This window comes from Phocoena phocoena, chromosome 7, assembly GCF_963924675.1.
Source record: "Phocoena phocoena chromosome 7, mPhoPho1.1, whole genome shotgun sequence".
Taxonomy (NCBI): Eukaryota; Metazoa; Chordata; class Mammalia; order Artiodactyla; family Phocoenidae; genus Phocoena; species Phocoena phocoena.
In genome coordinates, this window is record NC_089225.1 from 45,363,841 (window position 1) to 45,384,431 (window position 20,591).

At 34.6% G+C, this 20,591-nt stretch overlaps 1 protein-coding gene across 4 annotated transcripts in view; it reads left to right on the plus strand.

The window, feature by feature from the left end:
- The window catches only part of SLC4A10 (solute carrier family 4 member 10), a 221,952-nt gene that overhangs the window by 182,256 nt on the left and 19,105 nt on the right, over window positions 1–20,591 (plus strand). For all 4 annotated transcript variants that reach the window (XM_065881067.1, XM_065881068.1, XM_065881069.1 and 1 more), the window contains 5 exons: window positions 4,725–4,886; window positions 6,430–6,543; window positions 7,779–7,940; window positions 15,020–15,271; window positions 16,668–16,736. In XM_065881067.1, coding sequence (XP_065737139.1) covers window positions 4,725–4,886; window positions 6,430–6,543; window positions 7,779–7,940; window positions 15,020–15,271; window positions 16,668–16,736 — 759 coding nt within the window. The remainder of the gene's footprint in view (window positions 1–4,724; window positions 4,887–6,429; window positions 6,544–7,778; window positions 7,941–15,019; window positions 15,272–16,667; window positions 16,737–20,591) is intronic.

Below are 20,591 nucleotides of genomic sequence, written 5' to 3' on the forward strand. Positions count from 1 at the left end.
AAGGGGGAGGGGATGTTTGTTAATATTTTAGTGTAAATATTGAACTTTTGGGGAAAACAAAAGTCACTTTTCTTAATAAAATTCTGGCACCTCCCTCAGGAAGATTTTCTTACTTCCATTTTCTCTTTATCCTCCATTCAAGAAATAGAATGGCAACATATTTTTCACCTATCAAAGTTAAATCTTATACCTTTAAAAATATTTTTGGCTTTCCTCTTTTTTTGTGGTATCTTTTTTCCCCCCTCATGCTGAATTTCTCAGTTCTTCTTAATCTCTTGCAATATTTGTGCACCTCCTTTTCCATCTACATTTGCATCCTTTACTTCTGGTCAATCAAATCTCATAATTGGAAAAATCGAAAGCGTTCTGGTTTTAATAAGTATTAAAATCTGAGTCATTCTACTTTCTTCTCTATTCTTCCCAGTTACAAACATTACAATCCAAAGCTTCTGCCACTTTATCTACCCATATAAGCTCAAATCCCATTATAACCATGGGCATAAAACTATATAAATTCTAGTTCATTTTATGAAAAACATATCATTTAGTAAGTGAGCCAGTTAGTGACACATAGAAATCTTTTTTGTTGTACAAATGTTATAAAACTCTAAACATGATTCTTGTAAGAGCACTTGACCTATTGCCTATTTTATCAATTTTCCTCATTAAATATTTTCTTTCAGAATCAAAATCAAATTACTTACCTTCTGTTTAAAATTCTATCTTGACCTATATTTTACTACTTTTCCTCTTATGCTAGTCATTTGCTCTAAAATAAGCCTTCACTTACTTCTGTTGTTTTCTTCTGTTATGGTTAACATTTATTCTGTCCTATTTTTTCTTAGAAAAAATAACATTACCAAACTGTTTCCTTTCAGAGAGCCATTTAAATTGATCAGTAAAAGAAATGATGAGCTGAACAAGAAAGAATGCTACAGTTATTCAGAATTTAGACATGGGATTGTGGTTGGTCTGTTCAGCAGTGCATCTTCCATTTATATTTCTCTTTTGAAAACTATAAAGATATTATGTCTTGAGTCCCTTGCTTTTGTCCCTCATCTTGGTGTCCCCTACAATACAGTAACCCAATAATCTCATCTCTAAATTATTTAACATGATAATTTACTCTGTGTTTTATAGTCTTGAATAATTTAATATTAAATAATAATATTCATTCCATGTAGTAGCCAACCCTGAATCATAACTTTCAAAGAGACTCATAGCACAGTTGATCTAGCTAGCCATGAGTTAATTTTAAATATTAGAAGTTTTAGGGTCAAGCAGAGTACAGTGAAAAATATTTTGCAATCAAAGCAAATCTAGCACTGTGGTTTTTTTCTTGAAGTTCTGTACTGGGAGTTAACATTCTGGCAGAAATTTTCATATTATTTTTCATTAGTTAAAAGCAGTTTTTGCAATAGGTAATTGCTAATCTTGACCAGAAATAGCATTTATCACCAAAGGGAATGCTACGTAATGAAAAAATCTTACAGTTTTTAAGTCAATGAGGGCCATAAAATTGTTTTGTCTTAATTGTTATTCTAGGATTTCTTTCCTCAGCATAACCATTAGTATCATCAAAAACATTGTATTAATAAAGCACTGTGCTATAAAAATAGTCATGTGATATCTACTTTGTATATTATTCACGTGATGATTTTTAATTGAATTGTTACATATCTCATTAATTGTCATTTATACCTTGCTAACTCAGCAAGGGCAAAGAACTTTAGCTTTCTTTGATTCTCCCAAACAGCTGTATGCATAATAAGTGTTCAATAAATATTTAATGATCGTTTTGAAAAAGTCTCAAATCACAAATTTACTATTTAATGTAAATGTCTTGTTTTGGTTTATTTTGTTTTCCAGCTTTATTGAGGTATAATTGACAAATAAAAATTGTGTATATTTAAGGTATACAATATGATGTTTCGGTATATGTATATGACGTGAATGATTACCGCAATCAAGCTAATTAACATATCCATCACCTCAAATAGTTACCTTTTTTTTTTTTTTTTTTTTGGTGAAAACAATTGAGATCTACTCTCTCAGCAAATTTCAATTATTTAATGCAATATTATTAACCATAGTCACCATGTTATACATTAGATCTTCATAATTTATCCTGTATAACTGAAACTTTGTACCCTTCGGCCAATATTTCCCCATGTTTCCCCTGTCCCCAGCCATTAGTAACCATCATTCTACTCTCTGCTTCTGAGTTTGACATTTTTAGATTCCACATGTAAGTTAAATCATATAGTGTTTGTCTTTCTGTGTCTGGCTTATATCAGTCAGCATAATGTCCTCCAGATTCATCCATGTTGTTGCAATGGCAGGATTTCCTTCCTTTTTAAGGGAATGATATTCCGTTATATATTTATACTACATTTTCTTAATCCATTCATCCATTGACAGACATCTAGGTTATTTCCATATCTTGGCTATTGTGAATAATGCCTAATTCAAGTGTTTTATAGCAAGCTAGAACACTTAGGTTTCTATGTTTATATATATTTTTAGCAGTATCTCAAAATCTGTCATTATAAAGGAATTCCTAGGCGAGGTTTAAAATATTCACAAGCAATTAACTAGCAATTGGTTAAGAATCGTTTTAGTGCCAGAATTACATATTTAGCTTATATGTAAGTAAGGGGCAGGACACTAATGCCAACTTTAATTTCTTATTTTATCAAACTTAATTTTTACCAACTTATAACACTGCTGAAACTTAGAACGTGTTGAAGAATAATTAGTAGAAATGAGTTTGTCAACAAGCAGTTTTTCATTTTTGTAAGTGAAACCATATGTGAGACTCAAAATAAGAGAACAGGATTTGGATTTAGTTTTCTCTTCCAAATCTCAGTACTTGTTTTGTGTGTGTGTGTGTGTGTGTGTGTGTGTGTGCGCGTGTGTGTGTGTGTGTGTGTGTGTTAAAGGTACAGTTAGTATAAACCAGAAAATAAATGTAGAATTTAGTAGTTCACAATTTTTCCTTTTTAAATAGCATACTGTCCCCCTAAAAGGAAGAAAAAATAAATACGCTTTTCAAATTTGCTTTGAATTAAAGTAACTAGGCAAGCTATTGGCGATGTATTATAGATTATAAGACAGTTAAATGATCCTTTAAATGGTATCTATGTTCCTAAGATTTGAGAACAAGACCCAGCCAAGTCCAAGACTTGGAGGACTTTTATATCTGCACAAAAGACTGATCACAAATATTTAGATAATGTGTTTACAACAGAGCTTCTAGCTCCTCTTTGTATTTATCCATTCTTCTTAACCATCACTTTGCTTAGTAATTGCTATACTAGTATCTCTGGACAAGGGGCAAGAGACGGGACTAAAAAATTCAAGGATTCATTTTTGCTACTTTATCTATTTTAACAGAGTTTTGAGAGAAGGAAAATTAAAGCTATAATTAAGGCCTGGGGGATTTTTCTTTGGTTTTTCAATTAGCCAAGTCATTGTGCTCTATATTAAAATAGATAATTGGAATTCAACTTTAGCTAGCAAAGAACGTAGCATTTGCAGTTAGATGAGAAAAGGGAATGGAATTGTTTTAGATAATTATAAAGTATACAAACAATATTTCTCAAGAATCCTAGCCTTAGGGGTAGCTGCCCCAAGTAGATTTTACTAGTTTGTTTTTGGATAACCATATAACAATCTGTGATTTAGTCTAGAATATTTTGAAGGTATTTGTTTTCTGCTATACAAGGACTCCAGGGCCTGAAACTTTGTTCATTGGACAGTCTCTGTTGGTGATCAGTCCGTCAGTCCATATTTTTCCCTAAGATCTTTAAGTATATGGCACAATTCAGTTTCTGTTCAGGTCCAGATATCTCAAGTACTAACAAGGTCACTGGATCACTTAAACCATTCTTTTCTCTGTTTTGAAATAAAAAATTAAAATTTAGTGTTCTAATCTTTAAATTAAAATAGTAAAAAGCAAAACATTTTTTAAAAGTTTTAATTTCAAAATATTAATGCTTAAAATGCTCAGTTTTTTTTTCCTCCAAGAAAGGAAATTTTTTTGACTTTGCTGCCACCTCATGGCTAAGGCAGCAATTAGAAATGATCCTTCAGAGGCTTATAAAATATATACCAGGAAAAAAAAAGACCATGAAGAAGTCATAGTAAATATGAACTTTGCATTGCTTCTGTACTAACTTTTTCTCTTTTGTTCTATAATTTAAATTTGAGCCCCATCTTTGACTTTCAGTTTCACTCCAGTAATAATGTATCATAGTTTTTTGTTGCTTTTCTCACCTTTCTTGGGAGCTTTTGGACTAGATAATTCTACAAAATCATTGTTCTTCTTTAATAATATTCCCACCAAAGGAATATCATGTTTGTATCACAACTCTGCTGCCACCCAGCAGCGGTGAGCCCAGAGCCAATTACTTAACTTCTCTACACCTCAGTTTCCTCAGAGCTGAAATAGAAATAATAACAACTACCTATTTTATAGGGTTGATGTGAAAATGCATTAAGATGGTGATTGATAAATCAGTTAGTTTTATAGATTTAAACTTAATTTGAAAAGGCAAGAATTTTAGAAGTGGTTCGTATTGCTCACTACCTATCCAAATAGGAGCCATAACTGAACAACTTCAGCAACTCAACTGCAAGCGATCTTAACATGTTAGTTTTCTGAAAGAAACGTGTCCACCTTTTTTGCTTAATAGCTCCATTTGTTTTACTTGCTCTGGCAGGAATGCAAATCATTGCATGGAGAGTATGTTGGACGAGCTTGTGGCCATGAGCACCCATATGTTCCAGATGTTCTATTTTGGTCAGTGATCCTGTTCTTTTCCACAGTTACTCTGTCAGCCACACTGAAGCAGTTCAAGACTAGCCGCTATTTTCCAACCAAGGTACTTAGACTACAATTTTTCTGATCAAAATGTGAACCAACAGAAAGCATGTTATGGAGTCATGTGTGTTTTAGGACAAAAGAAAGAGCTATTGCTGTCGTTAAAGGAGCCACTAAAAGGTTTTTGTGTGATTGAGCTGCCAGTTTAGGAGTGGGCATGGTGAGGGAGGTAAGAGAAAGCATTTTGTGATACAGTGCTAGGAGTACACATTCCCTCCAGGCTTATCTCCTAACTTCAAATCCCAGAGATAAACTCCCACTTTCCCACTTTCATTTTTGGAACTCAAAAGCACACACTGCATTACTGATTGTCACTTTCTTGCCCAGTGAACAGTGGGAACTATTCCAGCCTGACAGACACCTCATAGGAGCCACTGTTACATTCTGTAATTGGGGAAGCCCCTGCAAGACTCATTGGAACACTATCCTCTTTTTCATTTTTAAAGTGTCAGTCCCTCCGCCTAACCCACCACGTTTGCATCTGCATATTTGGAAAGGAAAGTAAACAGAGAAACAGCTTAGTTCAATATTTAACACTGCAAAGTAACACCTATAAGGTCTGACTCAGCCAAAAAAGAAGGAAGGAAGGAAAGAAGGGAGGGAGGAAGGAAGGAAGGAGAAAAGAAAAAGAAAGAAAAGAAACAAGAAAACAAGCTTTTAGGGATGAGCTAAAAATTGTGATGAAAATTCTACTCTGGGAAAATGTTTTAAGAACTGCTGTTTGAGAGAAACTTCTGTTTTTCTTACCTCTTCCTTCCGTAACGTGGAAGATTCATTTCTTTCCCCCCAAAGCTCAATTTGGTTAATATAGAATTCTTTTTTTTGTATCAAACTCCTGCATTTTGTATGTGTTTGTGTGTGTGTCATAAAGGCAGCCTAATAAAAGGCAGATCTTGTTGATTATTGTTTAAGAATTTTTCTCAATGAAGGCTTTATAAAAGAGAAATGGCTTTAAAAACTGGCTTACATAGAATAACTTAAATTTGCTTACTCTGTTGTGCAAATTACCTGCTGCCATACTTGTAGCTCAGATAAACTAGCTAAAATATTATGCTTCATCAATAAAAATAGATAATTTTATTTTATGGTGTTTCAGGTTTATGATATTAAAATGTTACCTACGTGAGAAAGAGTACTAAAATATAGCGAAATTCTAGCCATGCAACCTTATTCTGTGAAATAAATATTCACATACTGGAATTCATAATAAACTTAGATTTTTATCAGCACTGCTGATGTAGTGGTATTGTATCATGCAAGATTCCCATAATAAACTTAGATTTTAAATGAAAACAGCACAATCACCATTGTAGCTATTCCATAATGCCTCATTTTGAAAATGTTGAGTGTGTATTCATCCTAATGACAGAGACACATAAATATAAATATGACAAGAGTTAGTAGTAATATTATAGTATGCGTAAAATATAATATTATGATATTATGTCATAAAGTGTTTATAAAGTGTGATTCTAGATTATGTTCCTGAGTATTCTTCACTATTTATAGTTCCTTCAAGTGACAAGTGTTTTCATTATGTTTAGGTGCGATCCATAGTGAGCGACTTTGCTGTCTTTCTTACGATTCTGTGTATGGTTTTAATTGACTATGCCATTGGGATCCCATCTCCAAAACTACAAGTACCAAGTGTTTTCAAGGTGAAGTTATCATAGGATTTACTATCATCTCTCCATCTCTGTAGGTCTAATTTTTATTCAGATGATGGCTATAACCCTAGTACTTGGGATTTTCATGAAAATATAAAGAATATAGATTAATATAACAGTAAATAAAATGCCCACAGCATGACTAAAATTTTGGCCTAATATTAAAAAAATAGAAATCATAGAAATGGAAACCTAGAGGCAGCTTGAAAAAATTTTCTGTCAATTATTCCAGTGGGAATATCTATATTCTTAAAAGATAAGGAAGCATTTTGAAAGTAAGGGTAATGCACAGTGGATAGGGCTTGAAAACAGGTAAAATTAGGTCTGGAATAGAGTTCAGACCATGTTACTAACTATGCGACCTTGGGCCAGTTACTTTACCTCTCTGAACCTGTTTCCTCACCTATCAAAAAGAGCGAGGGGGCTTCCCTGGTGGCGCAGTGGTTGAGGGTCCGCCTGCCGATACAGGGGACGCGGGTTTGTGCCCCGGTCCAGGAGGATCCCATGTGCCGCGGAGCGGCTGGGCCCCTGGGCCATGGCCGCTGGGCCTGAGCGTCCAGGGCCTGTGCTCCGCAACGGGAGAGGCCACAGCAGTGAGAGGCCCGCGTACTAAAAAAAAAAAAAAAAAAAAAAAAAATAGCTAGGGACTTCCTCAAAGAATTGTCAAAATGATTTCCTTTGGGACTCATCTCAGGCACCAGCCATGTTTGAACCTTTCCCTGAGCCCATGATGTGACCAAACGTCTTTTTGACATTTTTACATAGTGACCTGGGTACACATCTAAAATAAGAGTTATACACAGTAGTCAATGTGATATTTGTAAATGTAAATAAATTTGCCAATGATAAATATTAATATGATTTTATTTAATATAGGTATTGATTGAGAACACAAATTTGTGAGTCAGTTTGTCAGAGCTGAAATCCTATCTCCACCACTTACTAGCTTTGGGACCTTGAAAAATTTACTGGACCTCTCTATGTCTCAGTTTCCTTATCTGTATCTTCTTTAGACTGTTGTGAAGAAAAAAATGAGTTAAAATATTTAAAGCACTTAGAATAGTGTCTGGTACCTTATAAATGCTTTGTGAATATTATTATTATTAAATATATAATTCACTTGGCATATCAGTTTATAACTAGGGTTTTCCTGGTATTATCTGTAAGACAATTTGATTAGGTATTCATTAATCCAGTTAATAACTGCATTCTTTAAATTTTCACAGCCCACAAGAGATGATCGTGGCTGGTTTGTTACACCTTTAGGCCCAAATCCATGGTGGACAGTAATAGCTGCTGTTATTCCAGCTTTACTTTGTACTATTCTAATTTTTATGGACCAACAGATTACAGCCGTCATCATCAACAGAAAAGAGCATAAGCTAAAGGTATATTTTAACCTCCATTTTAATGTAAATCGTTGTGATTCAACGGATGTCAATTATACTTTATACTGATGTTTATTATATTTTGTATTCTATAGTCATTTGCATAGTGAAATATTAAAATATTTTCAGATTCATAATTTTATTTTCTATATTCATGGTACTTTGTCTTACGATAAGTTTAAAATTAATTTATTAATTAATTAATTTAATTATAGCACTTGGCTGAGCTCTGAACTCTGGAACCCTACCTCCAGGATTTAAAATTTAAAAACATTGCCAAAGTTCTAGCTTTCTTTACCATGTTTAACACACTGTAATGAAATAATCTATTTTGATGAAGTGTAGCTTTACCAATTTGTCCTACGTCTGGGGTTCTTCTATTTCTCTATTTGACCTTAAGTACACCTATTAGATTGCATTCATTTTGGAACAAATTACATCTTCAACTAATTCTCATTTTCTTTAGTCGTTCCTCCATCTATAATGTCTATGACATTAAAACCAGTCATAAATGTTATAGTTTGTGACATCTTTGTTGAATTTTAGTGCAGATTCTAATGACTTTCTTTTACAAAAAGAATAAATATGAATGTATCTTATTTATTATATTCTGACCCTGCCATTTTGCAACTGTGAAAAATTAGCTGTTCACTGGTGTGCAGTTTGTCTGAGATGTGTAATGTAAGCACTATCATTTATAGGAATATGTTAAATAAAATCAAAAAAATCATTGAATGGTTAAAAGTACTCTGAATCAAACCTTACAAAAACAGAACAGGCACAATCTTGTTTTTTCTGGTATCATGGGATAATTGCCAGCTATCTTCGCATACTCTTTAAACTCTAGGAAAAGTTTCATTGTCAGAGCAACAGAAATCATACTTTATAGAATTTTTAAGTATGTTTGTTAGAAAGATTTAAAAATCAGATTGATTGAAGTATTTGATGGGAAGTAATAATGACATAAGTATAAGAAAGCACAGTTATTTGTAATAAATCTTACTGAAAAGGAATTTTGTCTATTATATTGGGGAGAGTGTGTGTCTCTCTTAAAGAGCATTCTTTATTCTCTTTGTAGAAAGTAACTTAAGTGTGCTCAAAACCTTTTTTAAAATGAGTTCATATTCACTTCTTGTTCTGGTCAAAAATTTTTTTGATTATTAAAGATGTATTCTACCAAAATATCACATGAAGTCTTAGGAACTAGACCAGTGATGTGCTGGTACATGTTTAACAACCAGTCCTCTGTGTATAAAAAGAAATACCCTGATTTATAATGTTTGCCGATTTTCATGATGTCAATACTCCCATCGTGGCCCATTTCAAGCTAAAAGAGTGACATCAAAAAATTGGCAGGAAAATATTTGAAAATTAAACAATTGGTTCTTATAAGTCTGTATGAGCTGGCTCCAAAATACTGCTGAACTACATTATTCAATATTAGAAACTTTAATTCATTTACAGCTCTCAAAACAAGAAATTCAGATTTCCAAATTAGTAATCAACTTATTTAATATCAATCATTCAAAAATATTATTTGCTTTTAAAATATCAGCCTTCTGCAAAAGCAAATACCACCACAACTTAATAAGTTATGTAGTTGATTAAGTAGATCTATAAAACCGATGTTAAGAACTTAATGTTGAATGCTGTTAGTCTGCTACTCTCTAAGGAGTAGGAAAACATTTTTCCTAGACACCAGTTTATTTTTTAAAACTGAAAACATCTCTATTTTTCCCATTTCTGTTTTAATTATACACCAAAATTTGTATTTTCATACTACATATGTTGCTTGTTGTTTTTACATACGAGCATTATAATGGTAATTATCCGATGCCAACAATATAAATATAAATCTGCATTATCATTTTTAATGGCAGTATATATATTTCCTTGTATGGCACATGTTTTAAAATGAAAAGACTCCTGTTTTAGAAAGAAAGTAAGCTATGTAGTCATTGTTTCCCTTTCAAATGAAGTTGTTGTGTTTTTTTTTTGGCTTTTATAATTAGACAGAAATATCACTGATTTAACTGAGAAATTTTCCTTGTAAATTTTTTTTCTAAATATTAGTGGAATCATTAAAACAGAATGTGGAAGTAAATGAAGAATTGCCCAAGGTGATGTTACCTTTTTGGCTGTCCTGTATGCTTGCTGTTTCCAGATCTCTCCACCTTATAAATCACATATTGCTTGCTCCTTGTTCTTCATGAGCCCATGGTAGGCCCTTGACATTCACAGACTTTCCAAAGCTCCAGATCAACAAATATACTATATTTACCTCCCCTTTACGTATCGTATAGAATAGCTAAACTATAATAAAGCATTCTTTAAGTGGTCCTTTCAAGTATCTGCATTTATAAAATTAAATGTAGAACTAAAGCATTTAATATTTTTGTCACTGAGACAAACTTGAGACTATATTATTAAACTATATTACATTATTTGTACATTACTTTTTATTGTACAAATGACTATGTAATCAAAAGATTCATATTTTACCCCTTAATAGCCTGGATTTAGTAAACAGCAAATCTGGCTTAATCATAAATTTTGCTACATTGCCGCAAGCAGAAGAGTTAGTCTTTTCTTGGCCACTATGAGTCTGAACACCCCATTCTCCTCCTTGGATATGGATATTTGCAAAGTAAGTTCCTTCCAGTGAAGACATATTTTATCTACACCAAACACTTTTTTTTTTTGGCCTTTAACCCTTGTCTTCTCTAAGCTTCACTACAGTGTGGTCTGCTGCTACTGATTTTCCTGTTAATAACAGCAAAAAATCACTTTCTCAGAATGTTCTTTACTCAGAGTAATGGTTTGTTCCATAGCCGTTCTCCCGCCTGTTGCTTCCCTGAAGTGTTTGCACAGTCTCTGGCTTTAACTTGAACCACATTGTCACAAAAAGACACATGTTTCTTGAATATATCCCCAGACCACAAGTTAACCACATTTTCAGCTTTTACTTATTTTTTTTTTCTCCCTTGAAAACCCATTTTTGCCTTGGTTGGAACATTCCCTGAGATAGTTTAATGAATGATGATTTCTAGCTTCTGTATCAAGCACCTGGTAGAGGCCACATCTTGTATCTAAGTCTACATCACATATCCGAGTCACCTAGAAATTCATCATTTCATTCTTTATCTCTCCCAAACTTATATTTCAGATCTTTTCACTTTTTCTTCACTTCCATTACCAAATCCAGTAGTTGGGTTTCTTTTAGAGGATTTTTTCCTGCCAGTAAAAATCTCTTTATCGTTTTGTGAGTGTTACTGTATACGTAATAAAGCTGTGTTGAGATGAAGAGTCTAGCCCCAACTCACAGGCTAAGTGACTAACTCCTCCCTCAGAATGAAGAATTTCAAGATTAGCAAACTCTAACTCACCGCACCTCATGATCCTTTGGGTCACTCAAACGTATCAGAAGTTGCAAATGTAAAAACTTGAGAATGCAGATTTCATCTATATTGTATATAGACGTCAATTCATACTCTCTCTAGCATTTCTCATTTGTTTGTTTCTTCCCTAGAGAAGTGGAATAAGCATTGGTTAACTGAATCCCTTTGAAAAGCATTAAAAATATCCACTTTTTTTAAAAAAAAGTACATTCTCTAAAAGTGGATAGTTAGATATTATCTTTCAGAAAAGAAAGTTTCTGTTAAGATACAACCGTGGGCTTTTCTACATGTTTCTGTAGACAGTTCAGGCTTCTTTTGACATCATTTTTAATAAACAGCAATACAATTCCAGATCACTTGAGTAAATGGATGCATTTGCAACATTCATTTGGCACTACATTCTCTTGATGATTATGGCATTTGATATGTTCTTTTTTGCCCTCTTTGTCAGCCTGGTTCTTCATGTCAATCTATAGTCTTTTATGTGGTTAACTTGACAGATGCAGGAAATTGCTGCCAAGCTTTGAGACGAATTTTTTCAGCAGTGGCATCTGGGTATCAGATGGTCCTCTTGGCTGGCCTCTTGTCTTGCTGCATGTTGGTTTTAGTGGGGTCTGGTGCAGCATCACCTGTTGCTATGCTCCCTTTTCCTCCCATATGTCCATTTCCCGTGATTCATGGATGAATGTGAGAATAGAAGCTCTGGTTCTGTCTTTATTTCAGAAAAAAAATCTACAGAAATATGTTAGAAGGTGCACAGTTCTCTCTCTGACAAAGGGATACTTCCCTTTGGCTGGCATGCCTATCAGCTAATAATATGGTTACAAAGACCATGTTTTTAAAGACATTTTAAATGAAAGGCAAGAAGAAGGATAATGACTAATTAGTGGAAGTGCCAGAACTGCTTTATTTCCTTTGATTCACATTAAATTAAGATGCTCCCATTGTTGTATAACATAATCAGGGGGAAATTGTACTTTTGTTTTTATTATCTACTTGGACTTTACAAAGCTTGCTTTCTAAGTTTAAAAAGGAAATTATTCCCTCGGAAAGCATTATTTTGTCTGCTTCCTGCAATCTAGAATCCCACTGTTTACATTTGTATCATATTTTTAAAACACTAAGACAAGAGCTGTAGGAAATCACTCTCATGAAGAAGGCCTTCCTCATATTATTAAGCCATAGGGAGCATGGACCCTGGGAGAGTCCAGGGTGTGCTAAACGCACAAGCCTGACTCTCAAGGCCCCATGTCCTTTGCCCTCCTCTAATGTTTACCTCTCAGCTACTAGCACCTCTTCCATTCTCTCTTAGCAGTACCACAACTTTGCAAAACTGCCCAGGGGGCACCATTCACATTGTATTGCCTCGGCGATGGAGGCCTAAGGGTCAGGTCCTTCGCTGTTCTATATTCTTCACACTCCAGAGGTCCTAGGACAAGACACTCCTCTAACTGGTTAAGATGTGGTCTTTAATGGGACTAAAATTTGAGTTCTATACAACTACATTTTCCAAAATGTTCTGCAAAAGGACCAGGGGACCAGAGTATGGCCCTAGTGAAGCTAGTTACACCTTTTTGGTCATGCTGCCACCAGGGTGTTTCTCTTCCCACCCTCCATCTCTTAATAATGAAAACCTCTCCTGAGTTACTAGCAAAAAAAGTTTCTAGAGTCATATTCACAAGGGAAATTGAGTTTAGGCATTTGGGTGAACTGGAGCATTGCCCCAGTTAGGCTGACCCAAGGAGGGGTGCCATGGAATTGGTGACAATGCAGGAGGAAAAGGTCCTTATGTGGTATCTCTCATTTTCTCCTCGCTGTCATCTCCTACACTTTTATAATTTGTCAGGGATAAGCAGAAAGGGAAGGAAGTACAACCGATTTTAAGGGTGTTTTTCTTAATAAAACAACAAAATAAAATAGCAGAAAGAAAACACTGCCATGACAAATACACATCAGACACTCGGTATATTTCACCCTCCAGGCTCTAATAGCTTACAGATTAGCTGGAAACTGCTTGCAGCTTGGTAAAACTGCCTGTAAGAAAAGCCAAAATTATTCCTCTAGAATAATTGGTAATTTTTGCTCGTGTTCATAATAATAAATTTAGCAGCTATATTTATTTTAAAATTATACCTGTTTGATTCTAAAAACTGTTTCAATAATGCATATTTCCTTTTAAAAAAGTCAATCTGTAACTTTTTGATTGCTTATTGTATGTCAATGATTGCACTAAAAACTGAGATATACTGAGAAATTGTATGACAAGTTTACCTGCCCTTAAGAAACATTTATATATTTTTATTGAGGATCCTTGAAACAAGTGAGTACAAAAGAAAAATGTATTGTTCAACTGCTACAATATAATAGCCCCTAACATTTACTGGGTACTTACTAATATCTCAGACATTGTTCTAAATGATGTGCAAAATCATTTGCAAATTATTTAATTCTCACAACAACCCAGCAAGATGTCTCCTGTTATCATCACCATTTTTCAGATAGGGAAACAGAGGCACAAGAAGTTAAATGGTTTGCCCAAGATCATTGGTTGAGCCAGCATTTGATTCCAGGCCACCTGTCTCCAGAACTTATGCCCTTAAGCATTTTATTCCACCACCTCTCATGAAGTAGTCATTAAGAGTTGGAATGTAAAGTAGCATTTGCTGCCTCTGAGGCTTTACACTGTCAATTTCCTATGGGGGATGGAGGAAGAGGGTAACTCCGTTCTTCTCCATTCTTCAATTTGTCTCCTCAGAGAATTCTTAGCTAATCACCCTCTGCTAGGGAGCAGTCTCCAGGTCCCCACACCTCCACATGTCCCTTGCACCCATTTTTCTTCATTTACATTTCCTGCCTGGTTCAAGAAAGCCTCTGGAGGCCAGTGATAGCACAGGAGGATCATAGAGGAGATAGAAAACACAAAAACTATCACTTTAAGGAGAGGCCAAAATTTTCCAGTGCTGAAACTGAAACAGATGAGAACAAGATGCAGTAGTAATATATTAAGATAAAAATGAGTACATATGGAAGTTCAGGTTCTATGATATTATTTTTCCCAGTAAAAGTCAGCCATTGAGACAAAACAGGGCAATTGGAAACTGAGGGTTTAAGAAGAGTTTTTCTTTAGGAGATATTAGCAGAAAGGCTTCTTGGGTATTGTCAGGAAGTGGTTTCTGGTAACAACCAAGCCATTCTTAGCTCTGCTGTGGACACAGCCCATACTTTGTTTTCTCAGCCTGATGCCTGGTATATAATTGATGCTCAATATTTTTCATATGAATTAATGATGAAAGACTAGACATATGAATTGCAAATTAACCTGCCCATTTAACCTGCCCATTTAACCAAAGTGAAGTGACTGTATTTGATAATGACTTTACCTATTCAGTAGAAGTAGAATGGAAACTAATGTACCATTAAGCCAGAATTACATTAAACCTATTAAAATATGTAGAAGCCACTATAATCATAATTGCAGTAGGAACACCTGCAACTTTTCTTTAAGTGGATTATATATTTTGAGACTGTTATATTTTTAATTTATTTTGCATTTTAGAATCAGTTATACAAGATTCAAGATAGTACCTCTTTTTTATTCTTTACTATTCCATGGTGGTGGTGTCATTGGTCTCTATGCCAAATTCAGGTAGTATGAGAATCCTCTTTTCTTTCTCTTAACAGAAAGGTTGTGGGTACCATCTGGATCTATTAATGGTGGCTGTCATGCTTGGTGTGTGCTCCATCATGGGCCTGCCGTGGTTTGTGGCTGCCACTGTCCTCTCCATCACTCATGTCAACAGCCTAAAACTGGAATCAGAATGTTCAGCTCCAGGAGAACAACCCAAATTTCTTGGCATTCGGGAGCAAAGGGTTACTGGGCTTATGATTTTTATTCTTATGGGTTCATCAGTCTTTATGACCAGTATTCTGAAGGTAATGAAATCTGCCTTTATGAATTTGAGAGAAGGAAGAATATATTTATTATTGCTTAAGAAATTTCATTTGAATCTAAGCCATCAATTTGTGAATATTGTATGGCATGTGATGAAAGTGATGAAATTTTACCATGTTTATATAACTTCTTAACAAGGGAAATTATATGCTATATTTTAGAATCCTTAAATACATAAAAAATTAAATCTGGCAGAGTAAAATTTGATGTGGAAATTATTATTATAATTTTGAAATGAAAATCAGGTTATGGGAAAGAGTCACTCATCTCTGATTGACCTGTGACCTGAGTTTACTGTAGGCCTACACAAAATAAAGTTTCTATTTTCTTGTCAGTGGACAGATATATTTGCAATTAATATTACTTAATATAAGGTGGAGGTACAGAGATAAGCAATGTCATGGTCACGGCCACATATGCAGTTTTGTATTTTAAATGTTTCATAAAACCACTACATGAACATCATTATTATACATACTTATTTTTTATGTTTCAAGTAGTTGAATCCTGAACTTTCTGAATGTATTTGGGTTTATTAAACCCCATCATAATTTTACTAACAGCTATTTTTCTGTGTATAAAATTAATCTCAATTTATGAAATAAAGTATGTCTCACTTTTATCCTTAAATATAAAATCAAATAAAATAAAATAGTTGAATCCATTTTAAAGAGCATTAAAGAGTAATTGTTTTGTCATATAATTTTGACACGTACTTCAAAGGTGTGTTCTATGTATTTTAAATTATAACTCATTTTTGTTGTCCATACTTTGAAAATTCTAATTGAATTATTTAATAATTTATACAAGTTTACCTTTATTTAATAATTTACACAATTTGCAAGAACTAATTTCTATGTTATATAAGTAATTATAGAGAAAAAAATGATGCTGAGGTATTCCAATAAAAAGAGAAAAATTGAACGATCCACATGTTTACAAGTATCTGGTAAAATGTAGGAACGATGTCTAAATGTTAGCTCCATCCTTCACCTTTAATCCAAATATCTTACCATTGTGAAACAAAATTCAAATTTCCCTAAAGCAGCATAATAATAATAGTTAATATTTATTGTTTATTGCGTATCATATATGTTTTTATTGGTTTTGACCTATTAAATACTTATAACAGACCTATTATTATCCCTTTTTAGGTATTGGGAAACTAAGGCACAGAGAGGTTAGGTAACTTACCTAAGGTTATGCAGCTAAAAAGTGCTTAGGGCTGGGATTTTAACCCATGTCTTCTGGCTCTGCCCTATACTGCTTCTAAAATATTTATTTATTTTTCTGTGTTTTTCTTTGGAAATGCAGAATATATTGACCACATTATATTTGAAAATAACTTGTGCCTTTTTTCTAATTGTTCTTTTACAGTATATTCCTATGCCAGTGCTATATGGAGTGTTCCTTTATATGGGTGCTTCATCGCTAAAAGGAATTCAGGTAAATTACAGTAATACAAGCACATCTGTGATGACTTATCTTAAGGTCTGTTGATGCTAAGTCATGTGGTAGCTAAAAAAATGCCATCATTTGAGGAGCAGCTTTCAGACTACAATTAAATTTCTCCAAACTGGTTCATAATCTGAGCGTACTTTTGTTTACTATGAGTATATTAAAACTGTAAAAGGTTTGGACTTTATAATCCTTTTAGAAAAAGATAGCAGTACATTTAAAAATATATCCAAATACTTTTGATCTTTGATACTGTGATCATGTATGTGGACACCTATCTATGAAAACAGAAAAAAAATTTTGCACAAAGATGTTCCTTGTAACACATATTATCAAAATATTGGAAACAACCCAATTATTCAATAGCAGTAAAATAATTAAGTTATCTAAGGAACATTAGTTTAAAATTGATAAATATGATGACTATAAAAATAACACAGTAAAGATGCTTATGACAAAGTGAAATGCAAAGTGAAAAAGTGGAAAAATGAGTTGTAGCTATGATACGTTTATAAAACTGTGAGTGTGGGTGGATTAAGAAGGAAGGTAGAGAAATAAAGACAATTTATTAAGGTAATGAGCTCCTGGGTGACATTTTTTCCTTTTATGTTTGTTTTCCTGTTGTTATTACAATTGTCTTTATAGAATTATTTTGTAAATTAATAAGGAAAACCTTATTAATTGTTTAAGTATTGGCTAAATAAATATAGTTTTTGTATTAATTTCCCATTGCTACATTACAAATTGCTATAAAACTTAGTGGCTTAAAACAGTAAACATTTATTATCTCACAGTTTCTGTGGGTCATGAATTTGGGAACTTATTAGCTGGGTGATTCTGGCTCAAGATGTCTCACGTGGTTGCTATCAAGATGTGGACAAGAGCTGCAGTCATTTGAAGGCTTGAATAGGACTAGAAGGTGTATGTCCAAGATGGCTTATCATATAGCTGAGGGCAAGAGACATTAGTTCCTCTCTGGCTATTGGTAGGAGGCCTCTCCATCAGACACTTAAATGTCCTCACACTAGAGAAGCTAACTTCCATCCCAGTGAACAATACGAGAGAGAATGAGGGCAAAGTCACTGTGCCTATTGACAATCTCCAAAGTCACACACGGTCACTTCTACTTTTCTTCTATTTGTTAGAAGCAAGTCATTGTGTCCAGTTTGCACGCACAGAGAGGGAAATTAGAACCCATCTCGTGAAGAGAATAATACCAAAGAATTTGTGGACACATTTCAAAAGTACCACAAGATTATTCTAAATTTTTATGGAGGCTGTTGACAAATTATTCCTGTTTATGTTACTGTAGTGGGTTGAATAGTGCCTCTTTCCCCCATTCATATCCACCTGAAATCTCAGAATGTGACCTTATTTGGAAATAGAGTCTTTGCAGATGTAATTAGTTATGGATTTCAAAATGAGCTCACCCTGGATTTAGGGTGAACCCTAAATCCAATGACTGGGGTCCTTATAAGAAGAGGAGAGGAGAGGACACAGAGAGACATAGGGAAGAAAGCCACATAAAGGTGGAGGCAGAGATTGGAATTTTGCCACCACAAGCCAAGGTACATCAGGAACCAACAGAAGCTGGAAGAGGCAAGGAAATTTTCTTCCCTACTGCCTTCAGAGGGAGCATGGCCCACCAACACTCTGATTTTGGAATTCTGGCCTCCACACTGTGAGAAAATAAATTTCTATTGTTTAAGCCACCAAGTTGTAATTTGTCATAGCAGCACTAGGGAACTAACACAGGTTTCGACTTAAATTTGCCTTTGAATCATCTTGTTTTATAACAACATTATTGTTCCAAAACACTTAAATTTTCTTGAAAAAGAGACTACTTTTGAGGATTATTTATTGTAAAGTATAGTTTGTTTTTGTTGGCTAAAAGTCAATATAAAGTACCACGTTTGCTTTGACAAGCCAGACTCACTGCCATTCAGAGACCTACAGAGGAAAAGTCATCTGAAGAAGTGCTATGAATTTGTCAAATTAACACTTTTTAAGTGGAGCACAGGGTGCTGGGTGGTGAACTGCGGTTCAACAACAGACCACAAGAGAAACTGAAATAGAGAAGTTTATCACTCACAGGTCTACACAGGAAGTACCTGGCCTTGAGGGGCCGCATGGGGAGGTCCAGACAAAGTGAAGACAGAGAGAGGGAGACAGGACTTGGGACACATGCTTTTATTAGGGTCAGTGGGTGGAGTGCTTTGGGGTTCCTGGGCTAAGGCCGAATTGGACTCTTCAAATCGAAAGAGCAGGGTTTTGGTAAGCTTTGTGGGAGTCTTATCTAAGGGGTGTATAAGGAGAAGGCAGTGGGGGGCAGGGGAGGTTGCTGATCACAAGGGCCGTTGGAGAAGCTACATCAGGAACTTATATCTATTTGCGACTCTACAGGCAGCTGTCTAAGGCGTACACTTGCATGAGGGGTTAGGGTAGTTTAAGGTCACCTCAGGCTGCTTGATCAAACAAAATGGATGATAAGGCAGCAACACTATGGAATAGCTTAGCTAAACTCTCAACACTGAGGGACAGGCGGCACAGGAACTCTTTTCCTGAATAAACAACTAACCAGCTTCTGCCTTTGGGAGAAGGAAAACCACTTTAGCCTTAAGATACTACTGAATGTCAGAACCAAGGCAAAACTTTAATATGAAGTTACTGTAAGATCACTGAACACCCAAAGTAGATAGCATGACTCTGTTCATCCTGCCACTGGGTAAAATTAACTTGGGAGAAGGAGATGGTTGAGAAGTGTTATGCATTTAATTTTACTCAAACTACATTTAATTTGCTCAGCTGTAACTTCATGTATGAAAAGTATATTTTAAAAGAATTGGTTCCGTAAGGCAGATAGGGAAGAGTATTGAAAAGGTTTTGTTTATTTGTTTTGCTGGGTTTTTTTAGGGTTTTTTTGCCTTTGGCAGAGGTTCCATGAGTACTGATTTCAACCGTAAGTGAAAAGTATTTATTCTTAGGCCTCAGGCTCACATCAATACAGCAGCAGAAGTTTAAGAAACAAAGTAAAATCATTTTGATAGGCTGCAACAGGTTTTTCCCCCTAATTCCACTCACATGATTTTATACCCGTGAGGTTTGGAACTAAACAAGAATGTCAAATTTTGGAATTATTTGGGGTGTGAATCTTTCAAATGAAAATTGAGGAAAACATTATCAAAGGCCCATGAGAAAAGTACAATGAGTTCTAAATAGCACCAGTGAAGCAGCAAATAGGGTTTCACACTGAGAAACAGACTTAGTGAAAATTTAAGTGAGCCCAAAACCCAGGGAGTTGAAATTCCTATTGGTATTTTGTGGTTAACTGGATGGGGAAACGGGATACTGATATTAGGACAAGATCAAAGGCAAATGCAAAACTCAGAAGACGTTTAGCATGATTATCATTACTTGAGTAATAATAATTAAAAATGTGCTGAATATCAACCGTTCAAGAAGCATGTCAATTTGTTACCCTGTTTGTTGGAGGGCTCTATGTGTTACCTGTTCAGTAATATTAAGCAACTTATCTAGGCTTCTCACTGTGCAACATGGCAGAAAAAACACATTAGTGTTCTCATGAATGCTGTTTCTGTACTCCGATATATAACCACATTTATATGCACTCCAGCACTTCAGGAATCCAAAGTAAAGCAAATGTGCCATTTAAGCAATAACAAGTGAAGCACTCACACACTGAAGTACATTTATGCAATAACATAACTTCACAAATGGAGAAATGGTGGCTGGGAAAAATTAGTTCTATAGAAATTGAAACATTCGGTTATAACCCCAAGGATTTTACTCTATTTCTTCCCTATTGCCACCTCCACCGCACAG